A 22,143-nucleotide genomic window follows, 5' to 3' on the forward strand; every position below is an offset into this window, starting at 1 on the left:
GCAGTATAACTCTGGAGGAGCATTGTAACAGGAGCACTGGGGACAGAAAACTCTTAACCAGCTTTGGATGGTTTCTGAGTGGCTTAAGTGGTTTATGAATGGACTAAGTGATCCCGTGGCAAAGCGGGCACCCAGTAGGTTTCTGCCAGTGCTGGTTTCACCCTGCTTTCTTGATACACTGAAACTGAAGAGCACTAATGATTCTCAGGATAGCTTCTTCATTATGTGGCTAGAATATTTTAATCAGGGTAATAGATAGGCATGGGAATTTGTGGGCAAATTTAGCCCCTGGTGTTAGCAACTTGAAAACAGGCAAAACAAAAGTAGAGTACAAAATTGGATGAAGCATCCAACTAGAGAATAGAGGTAGAGAATGTTACAAAATAAAGCTCTCTGTTTTGTGGGGCTGCAGCAATCCTGACAGAGCATATTTTACACATTGTTTCCTGAATTTCTTAGGTTTTGCATTTTTAAAATCATGAATGAAAACTGCCACAATGGTGGGCTATCGTAGAAAGGTTTGTAGTCAATTCTGGATCATCTCTTCTGGCGTGAGCTTTAGTTTTTTCCCTTCCGCAGGGAACCTGTATCTGTTTCCTGCATCTGTCGCCTGTCCTTCTTTGTGAATGGAAAGCAAGTAATTAATTTTTTTTGTTAGCAATTAATTACCCTTGCCAAATCTTGGAGGACCTATTGTCCCTTTCAGACACAATGTTCTTGGGAAAAAGTCTTACTTATTGTAACCTCTTGTGCAATCTTCACTTGGATGATAAATACATCTTGGCAACGAGGAGCTTTCTGAATGAAAAATGTTGCTGGACAACCCGGTAGTACAGCAAGAACGCAAGCCTCTGCCAATGCTGGTGGAGTACAGCCAGGCAGGAGGGTAAAATGGGGAAAGCCTTTCTCATTGCCTACAGAGCAGAGAGCGAGATGAAGTCTGTATATGCACACATCCAACTATCTGTTTACCATCAAACAAGGATTTTCCCTGTTGAGCATCTGGGCTCAAAGGTGGCCTTCCTTGTAGCAAAATTTTGAAATCTCTTGGAAAGCTGCCTTCTACCAGTGCAAGACTGGGGAAATAATGGAGAGTATGTTGATGGTGCAGCTGTCTGGTTTGGGTAGCCCACTGTACGAATTAGCTGGGCAACACCCCCTTCCTCATTTTTCTCTGTAAACCCAGAAATTTGGGATCCTGCAGAGTTGCCTGAATCTGCTTCATGGCCTGACTTTGGTTTTCCATTAGATCTGTCCAGAACCACAGCTGACCACTGAAACCTCATTTTAATATTGCAGCTGTAACATTAATTATAAAATTAATAGAGTTAATTGTAAAAACACATTTTTCCCATGTAGCTTTTCACCTTTACTTTTTTAGGTTTATTTTTCCACCAACAGCTAGTGATGTCTGGAAGCAAAAAGGTGCATAAAAGCCCTGCAAGGAGATGTTTGAATCTTCCGAAGGGAATACACAGAATGCAAAGAATGAGTTGGGGCTGGGACCCCTCTGTTCCCTTGTGGTTTATGTGCGCGCTGCCAGTGGCTTGTGTTTCTCCTTGCAGCCTGACAGCTGGCCGTGGGGTTAGCAGAACACAGCCAGCAGCCAGGTTTCCTAAACCATACTGCGGCTGACAGTATTTGGCCTGGTGAGAAGGAAACGATCTGAAGCGGAGGGCCTGATGCACTGTACCTTGCAGTTAATGGAAATCTTTGTTGACCTCAGTGGGAGCTGGATTTGATCTTGTGCCTAGTTGAATGTTTTGGCACTGGATACGGCTCTGAGCGGATTTTTTTTCATGTCTCATTTCTAGTCTTTTTTCCCTTGTCTTTCTAAAACGTGCTTACCTTAGATTGGCGTAAAATCAAGACAGCTCTATCTGTGTCAGTGTAGCTGTGCACTTTATCCTCACCCAGTGTCTGTCCTTTTGTTTCCTCTGCCCTTCTACTGTCTATAGTATCAGTTTGCAAGATTTTGGCATTGATTTCTCTCCTCCGCCTTGAGCCATTCTGCTGTTTCTTAAAAACACCCTCCATCTCACTTAAGCCTCTGCTCTCCAACAAGTGTAACTACTGACATTGCTTAATCCATCTTCTGCCCTTCTTCCCATCCTTCAAAAGAGTTCTTATATTGATTTCCAGCAAATGCAGCCCAGGCTCTGGCCCCTGCCACTGGTGGGAGCCAGCTTCCCCTTCAGCAGGCTCCTGGAGGCCAGCCCTTTGCTGCCTTGTCCCAACCGTGCTCCTTCACTCAGCAGAGCCCATCTGCATTGCATATAGGAAGGAGAAGACCACCATGCCCCATTAGCCAGCAGCCGCCTCGGCCACAGAGCAGCCCTCCATGAGCCTCAGCCATACATCAGCCTGTCCCCCATCCCTAATGAAAAGGTGCTGGAATGAGCAGAGCCTTCTTCATGTGGCTGCCAGAGAGGAGAGAGCTGTGGGCATGGAAAATGGCAATGGGAAAAATGATGCAGAGGAGGCCAAAGGCCAGCTATAACAGTGCTGGAGCTTCTTATTGCCCTCCACTCTACCAGAGTATTGCATGCCCCCAGAGGGATTTGTCTCCTGGGTAGAGAATTATGATATGTGATCTGCCTCTGAAAAAAACCTTTTCCTTTTGTAAGTGGAATGTTTCTTTTTTGTTGGTCACTCTCCCTTTGTTTGGAGATGATGTGAAGCTTTTGTGAAGCAGCATCAGAAACTGGGTCTATTTATATCTCATGATAGCTATGGGGGAAAGGGCCAAAGTTGTGGGATGCTGTACAGGGGAATCACAGGTGTTCTTTGGAACCACAAAAAAAACTTACTTCATTTTTTCCAGCAGTAATATAAATGCTAAGCAGACAGGGTATGTAATAAGGAAACCCTTTGGAGGGTGGGAGCTGACCTAATGAAAGGTGAGAGCCGGTGAGGTGGAGCACAGGGCGGCTGCTGCACTGGGGGCTTATGGGCGTGAGATTGCCAGTGACACATCTGCCAGACCCAAACTCTTGCTGGCCCTCTTAGGTTATCATACAGTCCACAGTGAAATGTCCTGGGCTTTTTCCCTCCCATTATTCCCACTGAAGTTCAAATATTAATCTCTTAATGATCTGCTGAAGGTAGAACATGCAAATTCAAATAGACCAGTGTCATTTTTACCCTTCTTTTCTGACAGCTGATGGCAAAAGAGGAGAAAGTGGTGCAACAGTATTGGGGGGGAAAGGACCATTTTCAGAGATGATATTGCTGTGCTGATGATAAACTAACCTATTTTAGCCCCTTTGAATTGTGTACAGCCAACACAGCTAAGAGAGGGAGAAGTGGAGTATATGGGCTATTTTATTAATCATTAAGATAATTGCTTACCAAGCATTTATTCTCTTGGTAACTCCATTGCAGACAAAACCAAAAGAAAAACCTAACATCCAAGCCAGCCCAGAGATCTTTCAGTCTTGCATATTGAGTACATTTGATTTAGAAAACATTTTAAGACTTGTGATCTAGGGCTAGATCCAGCTGGTGTAAATGGGCAGAGTATGTAGCAGCCCTTTGGAACTGGCTGTAAAGCCCAGAGTCCCTGGATGATGAGAATGCTGAGCACTAGGATGCGAATTTGCTAATACTTTAGAAATGTATCCAGAAGAATAAAGCAGAAGGAAAGAGATGAAAAAAACATTGTGGGAAATTCTTTCCCTCATACATAATAGTTTTCTGTTGATTTAAAATTGCCCTTAGTAATGTGTTGATGCCAGTGAAATATTTCAGCTATAGGAAATGTGAAACCAACTATTGCCTTTCTATGAATTATGAGTCATAAATTGTATGAAAAATATTCAAACTTGCTATAGCTATTCCCCAGGCAGCATCTTTGAGTAATGGAGAAAATGCTGCCATTTTGGGGGGAGTAGGAGGGGACTGAGCTAAGCGAAGCAAAATGCCAAGTGCCAGCGTGTGGCTCTGTGCTAAGTGTGAATTAGTGTCATCTGAGATGATTCTTCCTTGCTGAGCAAACAGTGAGTATGTTACATGTACTTGCAGTTCAGTCAAGCAAAGTTGCTCTCTGCTCCAGGTGATAAGGGAAAGGGGCGTACATGTTGAGGCTACCTGACTGCTAGCCAGCGCACAGAACTGCCCTGTGGAAGAGTGCCAACCCAGCCGTCACATCTGCAGTCAGTAAGGCAAGCCAAGAAGGCACAAACTCCATCTGATTCAGCACTCAGTAGGCAGGTTATGATGACAGAATTCCCCTAAAAAATGGCACTACAGTGGCAAGATAATAGAACACAGACGTTTGCAGGCAAGGCCTTGATGGTGGCATTGATTTAATCCAACTTCAGCCATCTAAGAGCTAGGAGTCCAGTTCAAATTAGTCCTCTAATCTGTTACCAAAGGTCAGTTTATCTCCTGTAATACCTATTTGATGAATTGCCTTTTGGAAGGAGGTGATTATAGAAAGGTTCTCAACAACTGCTTTCAACTAAAGGTCTGACTTCTTGGTGGCTGAACTTTAGCAATGTGAATTCAACATTAAAGCTCTGGATTTCAGTCTCCCCATCATGTCAGAAAAGACCATACATCCTTGCAAGGATTTGTGAGTTTTGCTTTGCAATGAAAAGCTTAGAGTCATTGTTGAAGGGTATTCTATATACCTGAGCTATAAGTAAACGTATAACAAACTCCAGAAGAACGTGACTTGCTAGCTGTAGAGCAGGGACACTACCCATGGTTGTGTTGGAGTAGTTTAACTCCAGTATTCATGTTTATCCCAGTTTTAGTTTTCAGGTTGTGTGTCTGGCATCCATATTAACTTCTCCGTGATGGATGTGTGCCAAATAAAGTACAGCTAAAAAGACTAACAATGTGAAATGCAGTTTGATGTGCTAGTCCTTTTCCAAACAGATAGTGAATGATGTCCCAGCTGTCCTGGAAACAGCAATCTTTCTTTTCCATTGACTCTAGTGGGGCCAGGATTCTCTGCATAGAAAACATACATAGAAAACCCTGTGTAATTAGCTTCTTGTGGCATCTGTGCAACATTAAATCTTTTACTGTGTTCAGGTGTGACTAATAGACATGCTCTCAAATACTGAAAGCTAAATATTTAATTCTATTTCATCCTATGTCAAACCAGGCTGCCTTTTTCAGATTTGACTCAAAGTTTATTTTAAGGAATTTTAAAGTACACATTTCAGTGTGATGCCTCTTAATTGCCAGAGTTTGGGTAGGTTGTTTTTTTTTTTCTTATTTTATTCTTTTTATGTTCAAATTGTATAAGGCATGCAGATGTTTTCAAAATATGTGTTCATTTGGCTTCAGGCAGCTGTGATCTGGTGTGAATTATAAAATGTTTCTATAAACGTAAGAACACTTACATCTTTCTAGCCTGCAGTACAGTGCTTGGGCTTTGTCTCAATGTGATTCAAGTTTTGTTTGCTTTGTACAGGAGATGGCTGTCCGAGCACTGAAGCAGACGGGTAGCAGAAGTATTGAAGCAGCTCTGGAGTATATCAGTAAGATGAGCTACTTGGATCCTAGAAATGAACAGATAGTACGTGTAATTAAGCAGACTTCACCAGGTAAGCATTAAATTTTTTAAAAATTGAGTTCTTCTTTGCAGTAAGCTATTTTTTAAAGTAGAGTTGTTGCTGGTCAGTAGTGGAGGATTGGCAGTATTGAGTAGTACTCTTGTAGGAGACAGAAATGTGAACACGGCCCTGCAAGGTGAGCTGGGCTGGAAGCTGGACACAACTCAGCCTGCTTTGCAAGAGCACATTTGTAGTCCACCTTCTTAAACACAAAGCTGTTTATCCTTCAGTGCAAATCACCTCAAACATCTCAAGTTTACCGCAAAGTAAAACCTTGCACATAAGTAATTGCTGTAGAGTTGTGAGATAGCTCACTTCCCAGGAATTCACGTCAACATCCTTGTAAGTACACTGCAGACATAGCTTGGGCCAAGGTAACAGAAGCTTTTCCACTCATCCTTCCTAGTCTGCCTCTGTTCCATGTAAATTAGCAAATGGGAGGATTTGGGCCCTGCATATGCCTCATCAGCAAACATCAGACCACAGCTGACAACAGGCCTCACAAGAGTTGTTACCGTTTAGGTATTGGCACTTACAGCACTGCAGAATGCTTTTGATCTGTGATCAGGATATAGTCTGGTTTGCATAGAGTTTGTTACATTTATCTTCTTTCAGTTTCAAAAACTGGCCAAGCAGACAAATAACCATCCTCTGGCTGGCTGAACCTGTGTAATCACACAGTGTTACATGCTGCAGAGGATTTAGTTAGCTAAGGGTTGAGCGGATTGAAGAGCTGTTGCCAGGGGCCTGTTTTGTCGGACAAGGAACTTCTCTTGTGTCAGTGGCAATGTTTAGACTGAAGGGCTTGTCTGTGTTGGACTAGTTGAAGCTAATAATCCAATCAGCCTGATTACAGTAGTACAGACCTCTGAGTATGGTCATAAGTTAAGTTTACTGTGTGCAGGTGATTTCCACGTGACAAATTTATCTTCTTGACTACCTCAGCAGCATCTCCCTTCTTGCCTCTTGATCAAATTGAAGATCTTTGTTGGGAAGGGTGTTAAATTTGGCTTAGCTGATAGAGAGGTATGTCCAGAGATGAGGTAAGCTGAGGAAGAGAAAGCCCTGGACAGGAAAGAGGTCTTCAGTAAAGCCACTTCTTTCCTGAAGGACCCTGAGAGTAACCACGTCTATGGAGGACGGAAACAGGGAAGGACCTCATTTTCCAGGTTGTCACTCTCAGGAGTGGAGATTCAGATGTGGTGGGAAAGGGTGATGGTTCTGTTTAAGGAGGAGCTCAGCTGCCCTTTCTATCAGTCTTAGAATACCTGTTTTATTATTTGGCGAAATTCTGGAAAACCCTAAGAAAACCTTTCCAAGAGCGTTACCCTGCAGTGTGACCACCTGACAGACAAAGTGGTACTGGCCAGATTGCTGTTTGGAGAGCTCTGTCCTAATGCATGCACCAATATGGCCTCAACTGGGCCTTAAGGAGAATTTAAAATAACTTTGACAGAATTACTGTACTGTATTTTGCTTTTTATAATATAAAGGCTTTATTCCTTAAAGTGAAAGAACACACCCAGTCCTAAAGAGTGTACATCTCCTCTGAAAGGGTTGTGAAATCTTTCTAGGCTAACATTTTAATGACTCAGTTGTCTTTCATTTGCATTTGGTTTTGCTTTCTTAACATTCCAGTGCATGCAGCTGTTTTGAATACTTAACCTTTTGAGCTGAAGATCCACCTTTGCTTTTAGGATGAACAGGATGCAAAACTTAAATATCGTGCAACTGATGTTTGCCTGCCTGAGGTGCCACCAAATCATACTGATTTGCTTGGTATGGTATTGCTTGTGCTAGGATAGCAGTCGTCTCCTCTAGTTCATTAGGAAGCATGTAATGCTGCTTGGGAACTTTTCCTTTGCAGTTTGAGAATGTAAATCCTCAGTTTTTGAATTCCATATATTGGTGTATGGAAATATATTTTCAAATTATTCATTTTTGTCCTGCTTTAACTTCAATACAAAGGTAACAAGAGTTTCAGCATACTGGCAGGACTCAAATAAAACTTACCAGATATTACTGTGTGACAGAGAGTTATGTATAAAAACAGATGATCCCATGAGTATAGTTGATCTTAAGAATACACTGATCTAAAACCTTCATAGGCAAGAGGTAGTCATAACAGTTACTGTGTTGGATAGGAATGTGTGGAAAAAAAAAAATCATCTGCAACTACCACATTTGGTATCTTCACAAATCCAAATATCCTTCATCAGACCAGAACAGATTTACTGGTATACAAATCTAGGAGGTGGATATCATATCTCTCTTGACATCAGCAAGATTCCTTGCGCAACTGACATATGTGTCCCAAAGGAGGACAATTACTGCTGCTACTTTCCTTCACGTCCTCTGATAGGGAAAAACAAAGTCGGTTTGCCCATGAGGCTCAGCATGAATCCTACTGACAGAGATGACAAATGGGTCTCCGGGCTGCCTCCCACCTCCAGGCCAGAGCAGCCGTTTCTTAGGATGCTTTGGATTGCCACAGCCTCATCAGTGCATCTCACTGTGTCCCAACAGATGAGCTATCAGGGAGTGCTGTTACAAGTACCACCTCCATAAGCATGGTCTTGTGTTATCATAGGAAAAAGAGCTGCCGATTATAGATTTCATTTTAAAGAATGCTGATTATTTGTCCAACTTGATTCCATTTCAGAACGTTGCATTGTTTATGAAAGTGTCATTTAGTGTGGGGGCAGCCTCTTCAGCATGCAGAGATGGTGCATAGACCTGTCTTAATAACAAGCACGTCCTCGTGTGTCTGTATATAGCTGGGCTTGTGTGTCAAGGTGAGGAGTCAACAGCTATGCTCCAGTGTGCTGCACTGGCCCAGCTGGGTCATGCTGTAATGCATGTAATCGGAAAAGCTTGCAATCCAGTGTTCAAGCCTGTTAGCTCAATGCAACTATTCTTGCAGAAGTCAAGATTTTAAAAGGAAATTGTTTAGGCATAAATGGGCCAAGTCCTGTGATTTGTGAAAGCTAAAGAACCAGAAGGGGAACAAAAAACCAGTGACAATGCAGAGTGTCCCCTTGTCATTTTAGGACAGCCAGTGCTTTATACACCTGCAATTTGTCCTCAGATCAAAGAAGTGATGAAAAGTGCCATTAACACTTTGAGTATAAGAATGCTGTTATCTTAGCTTGAAGAATGCGCAGAGACAAGATTAACATGTTGACACCCCGAAAGATTTGCCTTCCAAACAGATGGATGATGAGTAATATGAGGGGATATTCTGTCCAACACATTGGAAGGAATACAGGACAAACTGTATGATGCCTTTGTTGTAGAGGAAGGAGAGGAGAACAAGGATTTTTGAGGAGAACAATGGAACCAGAGAGATGTAAACAGATCCCCAGCATAAGCAGTGAGCTCACTGTACAGATGATGTGGACTATGTGATGACCTAGTAGCTTATAGTAATGTTGACTTTAAGTTATATTGACAGTGCTTCCAGCAGCTTTTTTTCTCCCGTTGGTGCTGTACTTAACCCCCTGCTCTGTCGCTTCCTCCTGTCTGTGGGTAATGACCGGTAATATTGGTCCAGCTTTAAAAACCAGGCTGTAGTGTAATCTGATGATTTCATAGTTAAGGAATTTGTGCTTCTATTTTCATGATTTGATAGGACTCCCTGATGATTCCTGGCATGAGCAGTACTGGGGGCTAGTAGCTCATTATCAGTAGTAATACTTGGCAACTATAACTTTAAATGTTCAGAGTGCTTAATTTAGATTTTGGAAGGTGTTTTTATAACACATACTCCCTACACAGTTTTTGTGTGTGTGTGTGTGTGTGTGTGTGTGTGTGTGTATGTTTGTATGTATAGATGGATGAGTAATGCAAAGTAATTGGTTCACCTGAATTGTTTTCTAACATTCTTCTGTGTTCTCTTTATAAAGGAAAGGGTATTGTGCCAAATAATGTAACCCGCAGGCCAAGCTTCGAAGGATCAAACGAATCTTTTCCGTCCTACCATCAGATCAGTAATGCAGCCTATGAAGGGACAGGCTTTGGAGCAGAAGGTGCAAATATGCTTACTGAAGTTCCAAGGCCGTACATGGACTATTTAATCTCTACTTCACAGTCTACAGCTATGAATGCTCCTGTGCAGCGACCCTCTGGAGTAGGCACTCACAGCACACAAACAAGCCATCAGCAGAAAACATACCCTCCAAATATTGAGTCTTCTGTGATTAATTATCCAGTGGGTAATCACAGCAGTCAAGCTTTGCAGCTGCAGGCATCCCATGGCTCCAACAGCCAACATTATAGTAGGCAGCACATGATGGTGCAGGGGGAACCTATGGGGTATGGCGTTCAGCGGAGTCCATCCTTCCAAAACAAGATGCAGCAGGAGGGAGGATACACCAATCTCCCAAATAAAGGGGCAATTGTTCAGAATAATTCTGCTCACGCGTTTCAGCAGGCACCAGCAAGCCTGTATATATCACATTCTCATCACAAACAGACAAGTCCTTCTTCTCATCAAATGCATGTGATATCAAGAGGTCCAGCCTTTGCTAATGATTTTTCAGACAGTCCACCACAAAATCTGTTAACTCCATCTAGAAATAGCCTAAACATGGACCTCTATGACATGAATAATCCTCAAGTTCAGCAGTGGCAGGCAGCAACACCATCACGCCGAGATTCTTTACAAAATCCAGGAATAGAAACGTCTCCACGGCAACATGTATCCTTCAGACCCGATGCCACAGTGCCGAGCAGAACAAACTCCTTTAACAACCACCAGCAACAGCCACAAGTGACAGTGTCTATAAGGCAGGTTCCTCCAGGGAAACCTGATCCTTCAATTACGTCTCCAAATACGATCACAGCAGTCACATCCGCTCATATTCTCCAGCCAGTGAAGAGCATGCGAGTGATGAGACCTGAGCCTCAGACTGCAGTGGGACCTTCCCATCCTGGATGGTTACCTGCGCAGGCACAAGCCGTGGACGGCTTGGAGATCATTGAGCAGCATGTGCCACCTGTTGGAGCAGCTAATGCCTATCAGCTAGATGTGGATTATGGCAACCAGGAACTACGGTGTCCACCACCACCATATCCCAAGCATTTGTTACTTCCTGGTAGCTCTGAGCAGTTTGATATCAACTGCTTATGCATGGGTGTAGAGCAGACTCTTCGTGTAGTCCCCAGTTCAACGTGCAATAAGGCTGAGGAGAACAGCGAGCGAAATGATAAAAGCAGCAAGAACACTAAAGCTGAAAAACCAAGCAAGGATAAAAAGCAGATTCAGACGTCTCCGGTGCCTGTGCGAAAAAATGGCAAAGATGAAGAAAAGAGAGAATCCCGAATAAAGAGCTACTCACCTTTTGCCTTCAAGTTCTACATGGAGCAACATGTAGAAAATGTCATAAAGACCTACCAGCAGAAAATTAACAGAAGATTACAATTGGAGCAAGAAATGGCTAAAGTAATTTTCTTTGTTTTGTTATAATAAAAATTAATGAGGTAAAATTGATTATTACTATTTTTAATCAGTCAAAAAATTTATAAAGACAGACTCCACTGCAAGTAGTAGGTATCCAATACCTCCCTATACCAGACTATTGTCATTTAGAAGCATGGATGCAGGTGTGGGAGGCTGTCTGAAAAACCTGAGATGTGAAATGTATCTTCATACTGGAAAGGTAAAATGAAGCAAACCCCCCCATAGTAGGAAAGTCTTATGTTTGCTTAGGCAAGAACTCAGAAGCCAGGTTTGAGGCAGAAATAACTCTGGCAATACTTTGGCAGCTCCTACAAAACTCTGAAAAATGTTTTATCTCTGCTCCAGTTCTTCCTCACTGTGCCATGATAGTCATTCATTCACCACAGTCATGGTTCAGCTTGGCAGTATATTCACCATGCCGTGTTTTCAGATGAATATGTAATACTTGACTGGAAGTTGTCCGTTGAAAACATGTAGGTAATAGTATTGTGCAAGTAACCATATCTTGGCCAGCTTGAACTGATTTTGGGACCCTTGCTGGAACTTGTTCTAGAAACAGGTCTCAGGAAGGTGCACTTTTTGAGTGAGAGCACTTCTTTCATGCCTAATTGTAGCTCTCAAACCTAAGTTGATTCACTGATAGAGCTGCTTAAAACAAAGCTGCAAAGTTTTGGTGGTTGCTCTGGCAATTTTGTTTTTCATTTTTAAATGTGGAAGAGGTTTTTACCTAGACATGACTAGAATATGACTAGACTTCTTTTGTATTTAAGGATAAACTCTAAAGAAAGCTATTATTAATGCATAATGGCTAATAATTAACTACTGAATCTTCCCTAGCACATTGGCTTTCTAGAGTCAATTAATTTGATGCTCACATTGCTCCAGAAAACAGGGTGGCTTGTTTTCTGAGGTTAAAATTAAACTAATATGCTTCTAAAATCCCTTGAAAGGTCAGCATTTTAGTGACAGTTAATAGTTTGTCCTCACTGCAAGTACAGATTGTGGCATTGCTTGGATCTAGTGAATATTTTCCTGAGAGTGAGATAGGGAATGATCTCTAGAGAAGTAAAACAGCAGCTAATTGTGTTGCTTCTTCTCTTCTGACTCTTCAGCTTCCCTTCACTTCATAACTCAAAGATAATTCAGCTGGAAATAAAAACAACTCCTTCCCCTAACCACCTCATCACTGGCTAGAATAAGACACTCAGGAGACTTTTGGCTATCTGAATATTACATTATTCTAGAATTAACCAAGAACACAACACAATAATTATTTTACTGTAAAACAGTAAACACTTCCTTTATTATGGATTGATGTACTTGCCTTACATTTTAAAAACAGTATTACTTCTTTTGATTCAGCTGTTGCCTTCAATCTAAAAACTCATCCTACCTGTTCTGCAAGTTTCTGCAGACATCCTTCATCTTTCATTCATGCAGATTTCATTTTTATTTCGTGGGGATCTCACTGCATAGCTTGGCTGTCTACATTCACCTTCAAAGACCTAGACTACAGATGTGAAATTAAATCAATCTAAGCAGTGGCCCTGTCAGTGTGGTGTATGCTTGGATCTCTAGCCTGCTAATCAGTCAGCTTCAACTCCTTCCACCTTCCTCCCCATTGCCCTTTCCCACTGATCTTAATCTCAAAGTGCTTCAGCTGATGTCAGTTAATTCAGGATTTTGGAAATGGGGTATGCAGAAAGAACGGGGAGTGCTGCGGAAGATGAGTTGTCAGAGGATCCTGAGGATCAGTCTAGGGGCTTCTGCTGGTGGAAGCCACTAATGGCCCTCAGGAGAGGGTAAGCACCAAAGCTGGCAGAGCTAGTAGTGTGCAGGCTCTGTCTTGAAGGGTGAGGAAAGTCTAGTTGGATAATACTTCTCCCTTTCTTAGGAGGTCTCTCCTGGCAGCCGTGTGAAATGCTACTTGCGGTTACTTGGAGGCTCCCTGGGGACAGGAGGTAGCTGGACAAGCCAGTTTTTTTACAGCTTAGATGCAGAAGGGGAATAATACATTTAGCGGGGAAATGGTACCAGGGTCTGGACTGCAGTGGCTGGGGGGAGGCCAGAGCTGAGGGTTATATGCATGTATTTTGGGATGGAAAAGGGAGAAGCTTCTAAAACAGATGGTCAGGATATCTACAAAGCTTGAGAGTGGCGGCTGTATGTGGCAGAGGAAGAAAAACAGCTTCCAAAGAAGAAGGTTTCCAAAGCACTTTGGTGTGCTTCTTAATTACAACACAAAAACTAATCGTCAAACAGCACTCAAGGTAGGAACTGTTAATGTCACTTGCCTTGGAGAACTGTTCATGAACAAAGTGACTGCTGCATCTAGGTTTAAGTTTCAGTTTAAGTTAAACTGTACTGCAGTGCACATATGAATACTGGAGTGCAGTGGCAAAGTATATATTTGAAAGGTGTGAACCAAATTTCATTATTAGGTTTGTTGTGTTATATGACAGTATTGCTCTATGCCTCTGTTCAGTCAATCGAGAAAGGCAGACCAGTATCAGATATGGCAAATTCAGGTAACAAGTTAGGGCACAGTGAATTTGCTGGTATTTCAGAAATACCTCAACAGACAGACAAGAGAGTATATCTCCCATTACTATGTCTTTTCTGGTTCTTGGTTAATTTTTCTGAGAAATGCATTTTGGGAATGCTAGTTTATTGTTCCTGTGCTATGAATGTAACAGTACTAGCTCTTGTGGTTTGCTTTCCTTTGTAAAGGCTGGCCTTTGTGAAGCAGAACAGGAACAAATGAGGAAAATTCTCTACCAGAAGGAGTCCAACTACAACAGACTTAAAAGGGCCAAAATGGACAAATCTATGTTTGTGAAAATCAAGACTCTGGGTATTGGTGCATTTGGAGAAGTATGTTTGGCCTGCAAAGTGGATACCCATGCCCTGTATGCCATGAAGACTCTACGAAAGAAAGATGTTTTAAACCGGAACCAGGTGGCTCACGTCAAAGCAGAGAGGGACATACTTGCTGAGGCAGACAACGAATGGGTGGTTAAACTCTATTATTCCTTCCAAGATAAAGACAACTTGTACTTTGTGATGGACTACATCCCAGGAGGGGATATGATGAGTCTACTGATTCGGATGGAGGTCTTTCCAGAGCGTCTGGCTAGATTTTATATTGCAGAGCTCACTTTGGCTATAGAGAGCGTGCACAAAATGGGATTTATTCATCGAGACATCAAACCAGACAACATTCTGATAGACCTTGATGGGCATATCAAACTGACTGACTTTGGACTGTGTACTGGATTCAGGTGGACTCACAATTCAAAATACTATCAGAAAGGTACTGTTAGGCTTTGTGGTGGTATTGCATTATTTATTTTGAAACAAACAGGCATCTTTTAGCAGAAATGCCAGCTCAGAAGACAGGTGTGTACATTGACAAAGGGTCAACGGCAATATGATGCATCTGTCTCTCACTACCTCATTCAGTTAGTTTGTTTCCAGTCCTGTGTTTCCAGTACTGTTTAAATCCCTATCAGTAATCTGGCTGACTGCTGCAGTAGCAGGAATTTTTCGGTTTTTGCTTCTTTGGAGGGCCTTTTTTGATGGTGAAATAATTTAATCACAGATTTAAATTAGTCCACATACCTCTTGTGTGTGCCATTGAGGGATATTGGTGTCTTTTGGCAAAGAGGTCATAAACAATTGGTATAGCTAATCTAAATAGACTCCATTGTTCTGTATCCCCCCCATATGGGAGCATGCTTCCTTGCACTGAGACAGGCATTTTGCTGGTTATGGAAGCCAATTGTGAAGGGGAGGGCAGAAGGAAATGTCTTGCATTTAAAATTTAAATGCTGTTCTTGAGTGAGAGTAGAAGATGGCACAACTAGATCTAGATAAATGCTTTGTGTGTTGTATTTCATGACCGAGAATGTAAACTTTCTGTCCCATTTGAAAGGGAGCCATATCAGACAAGACAGCATGGAGCCCAGTGATCTTTGGGATGATGTGTCCAACTGTAGATGTGGAGATAGGCTGAAGACATTGGAACAAAGAGCTAAGAAGCAGCATCAGAGATGTCTAGCCCACTCATTAGTTGGAACCCCTAATTACATTGCTCCTGAAGTCCTGCTTCGTAAAGGTAGATAACCTGAATTTTTCTCCTGTTTAAGTGACCATTGATGCTTTGAAATACTTTTGGGTTTTTCCCCCTTAAATAAGCTTGCTGCTTTGGAAGATTGTAATTCTGAAGGCCACAAACACTTAGCTCACATTAAGAACAGATTTCTCTACCTGCTCCACTGTTCAGCATCATATCGCTGACGTTGATGGTAGTCATACTTTGTATGTCTGTGTATGTCTACAGTCTGAGGCCTTTGAATGAGACTGCTAATAAATGTGTCAGGTGATGTTGGCAGTGATAATTTTCAAGTATAAAACAGATTATCTGTACTCATGGAGTACAACTATGGCCACTAGCAAGTTTACATAGACCAGAGAGTAGCCAGCTGATGATTCTGAATTGCTGATTCACATGGGCCACTTAAATATGGATGATGTAAACTTGTGGAAACATCCTCCAGATTCCCAGCCAGAATCTTGGGGAAACCCAATGAAGTTTTCCACAATTTACACTGGACACCCTGCATTCAAAAGCTTGGCTTGAGGAATTCAGACAGTACTTGGTGGCTATCCATGCAGAACAGACATGCTTACTGTAGTAAGGAGATTAGATGTTCAAAGTTGTCTACAAGTCAGATCCTAAGGCTGATCTTTCCCAAGTTGAGAGATTTCACATTGGATCATACATCATCTGATGACACATCTCCACTGAAATAATAGTTTAAATCCTCCATTCCTTTCCAGAGATCTCAAGCATATACCTTATTTGTCTTGCCACAGCAATTAAGTGATTGAAATTGTTCTTCTGCTTGGAATGTGTTCAGAAAGTTGTCCGTGGCTTTCTTCTGTCTCTAGAGCCAGACTGTGTCTTTCAGCAGCTTCTCAAACTCATGGTGTCACCTCCACTGAACCTAGGGGTGACATCAGTCACTAAACCTTTTTGTTATTCTTTGAGGTCCAGTTTGTGCACTGTAGTGATGTAGTTGTGGGACAAGGCACGAAAAGAACTTCTTTCTAATTATATGATTTCACTACTCGCATTCGTTGAGAATTAAATTTATTCAGAAAGATTTCCAGACAACAGGATTAGATCTTTACTGACAGAAGTAGAATTCAGGTCAGCAAAGCAGAAGCGACTTTATGATGAAAGTGGATTGGGAGTCCTTTGTTTTTAGGTCACAGATTGTCTGAGAAAAGACAGAAATCTGTGCTGTGTGTTTTGTTACTTAATTGCAAGTAGTTCTATACACATTCTCCCTAGTTGGTGAAGGACAACCTTTTGACTTGCCTTTCAGGATACACTCAGCTCTGTGACTGGTGGAGTGTTGGTGTGATCCTCTTTGAGATGTTAGTGGGACAGCCTCCTTTTCTGGCTCCTACACCCACAGAAACCCAACTGAAGGTAAGTTGAAGCAAAATTCCAGTCTGTGGTAGCAAAATTTTAACCATTTCCCTCTGTTCTCCTCCATGTGCAGACCTATCCCCTCTTGTTTTACTGGAGAAAGGAGCTGTGATTACAAAAGCTTTATTTTAAATACTTCTATGCAGGGAGAAATATTTTTCCAATCAGTGAAGATACTGAATGAACTGACTTGTCCAACTGCATAGTTACTAGTTTTATGAGTCTTCTCAGCACAATTCTGATTTCCTAAGCACAAGTTCATCCATCTAAATTCTTTAGAGTGCCGATCAGATTTGAGTAAGCTGATATGCCAGTGACAATTACAGTTGACAATGTAAGCATTTCAAATCCAAGCAGTGAGTCGCTTTCCGTGAAGTCATTCCATGAAGTCATGTGTAAACCAAGTATGTTCTCAAATCAGACTATGGGAGCATTCAGGAAGCAATCTGCCTTTTTTAAAAATGGAATTGCTCCTTTTATCCGCTATCCGACAATGTTTCTTGATTCATTAAAGTAGTTATAAATAGCCAGTGCAATCTAATCATTGGGTTCTTGAACCTCTAACATAATTATACAGACTGTGAGTTGACTAGTTATATGTATTCTTCTGTACGCTTAAATGTTGACAATAGGAAAGATTCTGTTTCCAGGATTAGAAGTTCTTTAATGCCTTTCTTGCCTCCAGGTGATAAATTGGGAAAGCACACTGCACATTCCCTCACAGATCAAGCTCAGCCCTGAGGCAACTGATCTCATCACAAAGCTCTGCTGTGCTGCTGAGGACAGGCTTGGAAGAAATGGAGCAGATGATATTAAGGCCCATTCTTTCTTTCACTCTATGGACTTCTCTACCGACATCCGTAGGCAGCCAGCTCCCTATGTTCCAAAGATCAGCCATCCAATGGACACCTCAAATTTTGATCCAGTTGAAGAAGAAGGTCCTTGGAACGATGCTAGCGGTGACAGCACCAGGACATGGGATCCACTAGCCTCTTCCAATAGCAAACACACAGAACATGCTTTTTACGAGTTTACTTTCCGAAGGTTCTTCGATGACAACGGGTATCCGTTCAGGTATCCCAAACCTTCTGGAATGGAAGTTGGCCAGTCTGAGAAATCTGATGTAGAAGACAAAGGTGTGGTGGATGAGACTGGAGCCTGTCAGCCTGTATATGTGTAAATTATTGTATAGAGTACTCCAGATAAGACTAATATCAAATCCAGTAGGGCCTTTAACTGATCCTTTAGGAGCTGATCCTGTAGCAGTGCTTTTTCAGGTGTAACTTCAGCTGAGGCTGGAGTTGTCCTGGGGAGTCAGAAGCTTGCAGGGCCAGGTCCTAAAAATGGCACTCTTGAAAGTTCAGGTCAGTTTTACTGTAAATAACTTTGTTGATAATTACACTTGAAATCCTGGTCTTCACCAAAATCTGCAAGGCCAGCAGTCTGTCATTTCTAGGCCTATTTTTATTTGAGGTCAGCACCCCCCTACTCAGATTAACATTTACAGACTTCCGCAACTGTCAGCGTTGTTTTTTAAATGAATAAAGAGCACTTATATTTTGTTTATAGCAGGGGGTTTTTTCCTACTAAATTATAGGGATTAACTTTGACAAATCATGCTGCTGTTCTTCTTTTCTACATTTTTATTTTATCCATAGCACTTATTTCACATTTAGGAAGATGCATAAAGCTGAAGAACATGTGATGAAAGGTCTCTGTGCAATAATGTAAGAAAGAAAAAAGAAAAGAAAAATGAACAAAAAAAAAAAACTCTCTAATTTTCTAAATTTACTGATGCCATTGTATTCGCACCATGATTTTTGTTTATTATATGTATTTTCCACATTTCAAAATTGTGACATAACCTTAAAGCTGCTTTATTTCCTTCTGCTTATTGGAGTGTAATAGAAAGTGTGAGCAAGTGACAATTTGGGTGTGATTTCATTGTCTAGTGTGTGAAGAATGTTGCATGAGCAGTGTTTTTCTGTTTGAAATGGCCTTTTCTTGCCATTCACAGGCAGGTCCTGTGGATCCGTTTTTACTGAGGGTCTAAAATTAGACCATTTTAAACTGTGTGTTGATAATGTATTGTGTGGGTGGTTTCTTCTTATGATTGTATCCAATATTAATTTTGTAAAACAGATTGCAAAGGTTATAACTGAATAGTGATTTTGTGGTCTGATGTAATAGATCATTTCAGTAAACATGTATCATCAGCACACGTTTCCCCACAAAGATCAATAGCAAGATGGTTATTACAAAGCTGATTTGTGGCAACAGTCTAGACCGGGCTTATTCACGTGGCATGCAGCACAGCATCCGTTGTTTAATTTTAGCAGTAATGCAGAGCACCAATACTAACATATGTAGCTCAGCGTCTTCAAAACAGAGTGTCTAACGCCGTGCTCCCGTAACGCATAAGGATCCTGAGTGCCACGAGGCTGATGTTGGGCGCGTGCAGCTCCACAGACGTCTACAGAACCGGGAGGTACATGGCTTTTCCAGACATCAGATCCCTACACGTGACTGGCTGTGTATCCATTTAGGATCCTAATGTTTTAGGCACTGACATATGAAAATGTTGGCTTTGTTCATAGGTCATTCTGTCCTGTTGCCTATAGGTAAAAATGTTGCTGTGATGGAGCACAATAGTCCTGCATTTCTGTCAAATTATAGGCATACTTTGAAATATCAATTCTTAACTATGTTAAAATATGCATTTTTCTTATATGTATAAGTGAGAATTATTCAAGGTGATATCAGAATACTAAAGATAATTAAGCCATACATATTTGCATATATATTATATATAATTAAATAAGTAAACACACAAAAATCCTTAATTCAGATTAGTGTAACAGTCCTATTTAAAGTGATTGACGTAATAACATTTGAGGAAAACACTCCTTTAATGTGTTTTTGCTTTATTTTATTTTTAAATCTGGAGCTTCATTATTTTTTCCGTATATTATTCCACATATTATTCCTTAATGTTTTAGCATATCCTATCCTATCCATTGTTTAGATATCTAAGCAACAACATATAAATTCATCAGCCTAAACTAAACAAAAATGATTGTGTATTTGTTTACATTTGTATGAAAGGAATGTTCTGAGGTATGCAGTGCTTGTGTTGTGACAGTTCATGTAAGATTCAGTATTACTGCTTTTTTATATAGTAATGCCATTTTTTGTTATTTACATCTATCTGACATTCTTTCATGTGGTAGGTTCTTTCTCAGGAACTCAATTTAACTGTTATTTATTGATATATCATTGCCTTTGAAAGCTTCTACTGGCACAATTTATTAAAAATCTGAATCAAAATCTAAAAGGCATTTTGTGTTCTTGAAAAGGATTATTTCTGCCTATTTTAAGGGAGAATTTTTAATGGATTTTGTTTTGTAATGTTAGTGAGGGATTTGAATTATAAACATGAGATCCAAACCTCACCTCTCCGGCAGCATTTGCTGTGGGATCTCTGGGTACATGAAGACAATTTCTTCTGTCCTCATGGCAGAAGTAAAGGGTAAAGAGAGTAAAGGGGAGGATTCCCAGGTGAAACTTGCTCTGGTGTGACCGGGGCAGTAGATCGCATAAAATGCAACAGTTAGTTAATACTTTCTCTGCAGCAGTGGCTCTGCCAGGGCAGCCACAACCAGTGTGCTTTCCCCCTCTGGCTGTTGCCTCTGATGTATTTCTAGAATGCAAATAATTCACCTGCAAATACAGAATCTTTGCAACTAAGCAAAACAGGAGAAGCTAGCCCAGAAGGAAACAGGTGCTTCCACAATGAATATATTACTCATTTAAAATCTATGCTGCAGTGAACAGGAGCCAACTGCCATTTCACCTAAAGAACAACTGGGTTGGAAAACAAAAAGCCTATTGGGCACTGTCTCTAGAAGACTCACATCGTTCTCAGGCATTTCAGGGGTAAACAGAAAGTTGGAGTAAATTTTATTAAATTTTGACAAATAAACAATATGCTGTATATTGGGACTGGCTCTAAGCATTCTTGGTTCTGCTGAACTTCCTGCAAAAGACATCCCATACCTTCTTTTGAGAAGTTATATCAATTCAATGTTTGTTTAAAAAAAATCTTCCTTTCAAAAAAACCAAAACAACAACAACACAAACCCCTTAGATGTGTTTATTCCTGACTGAAAGTAAGGAGTTCATTAACTCTGAAGTAGTGTTCTTGGTTAAGGCCACGGCTGCCCTTTGAGACATAATCCTAACTTCGCTAAGTCGAGGTTGAACCTGCTGCTGATTTCAGTGAGACAGGAATTTCATTCCTGGGTTTCAGCAAAGACACTGTGTGCAGGAGCACCACTTTTCGTGCGTACAAAAGTCTAAATTGCATCAAAAATATAAGTAATTGCTGTTTCCAGAATGGGAGCTTTATAATCCAAGGGTGCAAGTGGCACAGGAACAGAAAGGGCCTCTGCAGCCTTTCACACTTATATTCTTCAGTGCAGCCAGATTTGCCAAGAAGCAGCAACAATTTTTGATACGCAAATTGTTCCTAGCTGGATGCAAAAGAGCTAGCAGTAGAAATTATAACCAGGTACCTAGCTTGAATAACATGAAAGCTAAATGAGGGAGAGAAGCATTTGACTTTTAAATGGAAATGGAAGAATGAGGTTAACTGCAGGAAGCAGGTGATAGCCTGGAACTTGATGGAAAATCAGTCTCATAAACCCAAGACAATTCTGTTCTCTCCCCTGTGATTTTTTGAGGTATGAAGTAACTGCTTTAAAGCTTTCCTGGAGAAACTGTGATGAGAAGAGGAATTTAGAATATACCATTTGGTTCTATCCCAAAATGCAGAAACATTGGCAGAAAATGGCAACTGTTACTAAAATTATTATTGGAATTAAAAATATTAAATCTTTCCCACAGGAAATAATCTCAGGAACAGATAATGTAGAAATAGAAACCATTAAAACACACCAAGAAAGAAGTGTAAAAATGTTTTTCCTGGCAAAGAAATCTGCTGCAGCAAGAACATGGAAGTTGTGCCTTCCTCTGGTTTCTGTTCTGAGCAGTGAATGAGCAGTTAGCGGCACTTCGTAAAAACAGAGTCCTGGGCTCACGCTTACCAAAACAAACTAAGGACCTGATCCGTAAAGCTCTGGTCACCTTCTGTGCATGCAGCAGTAGCTCCAAGCCCTGCAGAAGAAACTAGAGCCTGGTGATACAGACAATTTGAATTCAAATGAACTGATGGAGGCACTGACTTGTCAGCTTTCGTGGTTTGGAGGTGCCTTTACTTCCGTTCTGCAAGATGAAAAATAGCTGTGCCTGCATCTGTTAATTTTTAGATATGTGAAGAAAATGGGGCTTCCTGAAGCAGGCCTTGTGTGATCCTAAATATTTCTTAAACTTCAGTGGGGCTCAAAAAAATTGCATGGTGTAAGGCATGCATCATCTGCTGGTCATGGCCCTGGGATCCCCATGACCCACGAAAGCCCCAGGCACCTGAGACCCTTGGCTGTTGTAAGAAAAGGGGGAATTTAATGTGCAAGGGGTACATGTGGGTGCTGGGAATCATTAAGGTTGGACAAGACCCCTAGGATCATCAAGTGCAACAATCAGCCCAACACCAC

General features: G+C 41.3%; 1 protein-coding gene across 2 annotated transcripts in view; it reads left to right on the forward strand.

Moving 5' to 3' along the window:
* LATS2 (large tumor suppressor kinase 2) overlaps window positions 1-19,865 on the forward strand; it is a 51,299-nt gene extending 31,434 nt beyond the window's left edge. For both annotated transcript variants that reach the window (XM_064441160.1, XM_064441161.1), the window contains exons 3-8: window positions 5,429-5,561; window positions 9,476-11,013; window positions 13,762-14,344; window positions 14,966-15,148; window positions 16,425-16,531; window positions 17,217-19,865. In XM_064441160.1, coding sequence (XP_064297230.1) covers window positions 5,429-5,561; window positions 9,476-11,013; window positions 13,762-14,344; window positions 14,966-15,148; window positions 16,425-16,531; window positions 17,217-17,711 — 3,039 coding nt within the window. In that variant the 3' untranslated portion in view covers window positions 17,712-19,865. The remainder of the gene's footprint in view (window positions 1-5,428; window positions 5,562-9,475; window positions 11,014-13,761; window positions 14,345-14,965; window positions 15,149-16,424; window positions 16,532-17,216) is intronic.
* The last annotated feature ends 2,278 nt before the right edge of the window (window positions 19,866-22,143 follow it).

This window comes from Phalacrocorax carbo, chromosome 1 (genome assembly GCF_963921805.1).
Source record: "Phalacrocorax carbo chromosome 1, bPhaCar2.1, whole genome shotgun sequence".
Classification (NCBI taxonomy): Eukaryota; Metazoa; Chordata; class Aves; order Suliformes; family Phalacrocoracidae; genus Phalacrocorax; species Phalacrocorax carbo.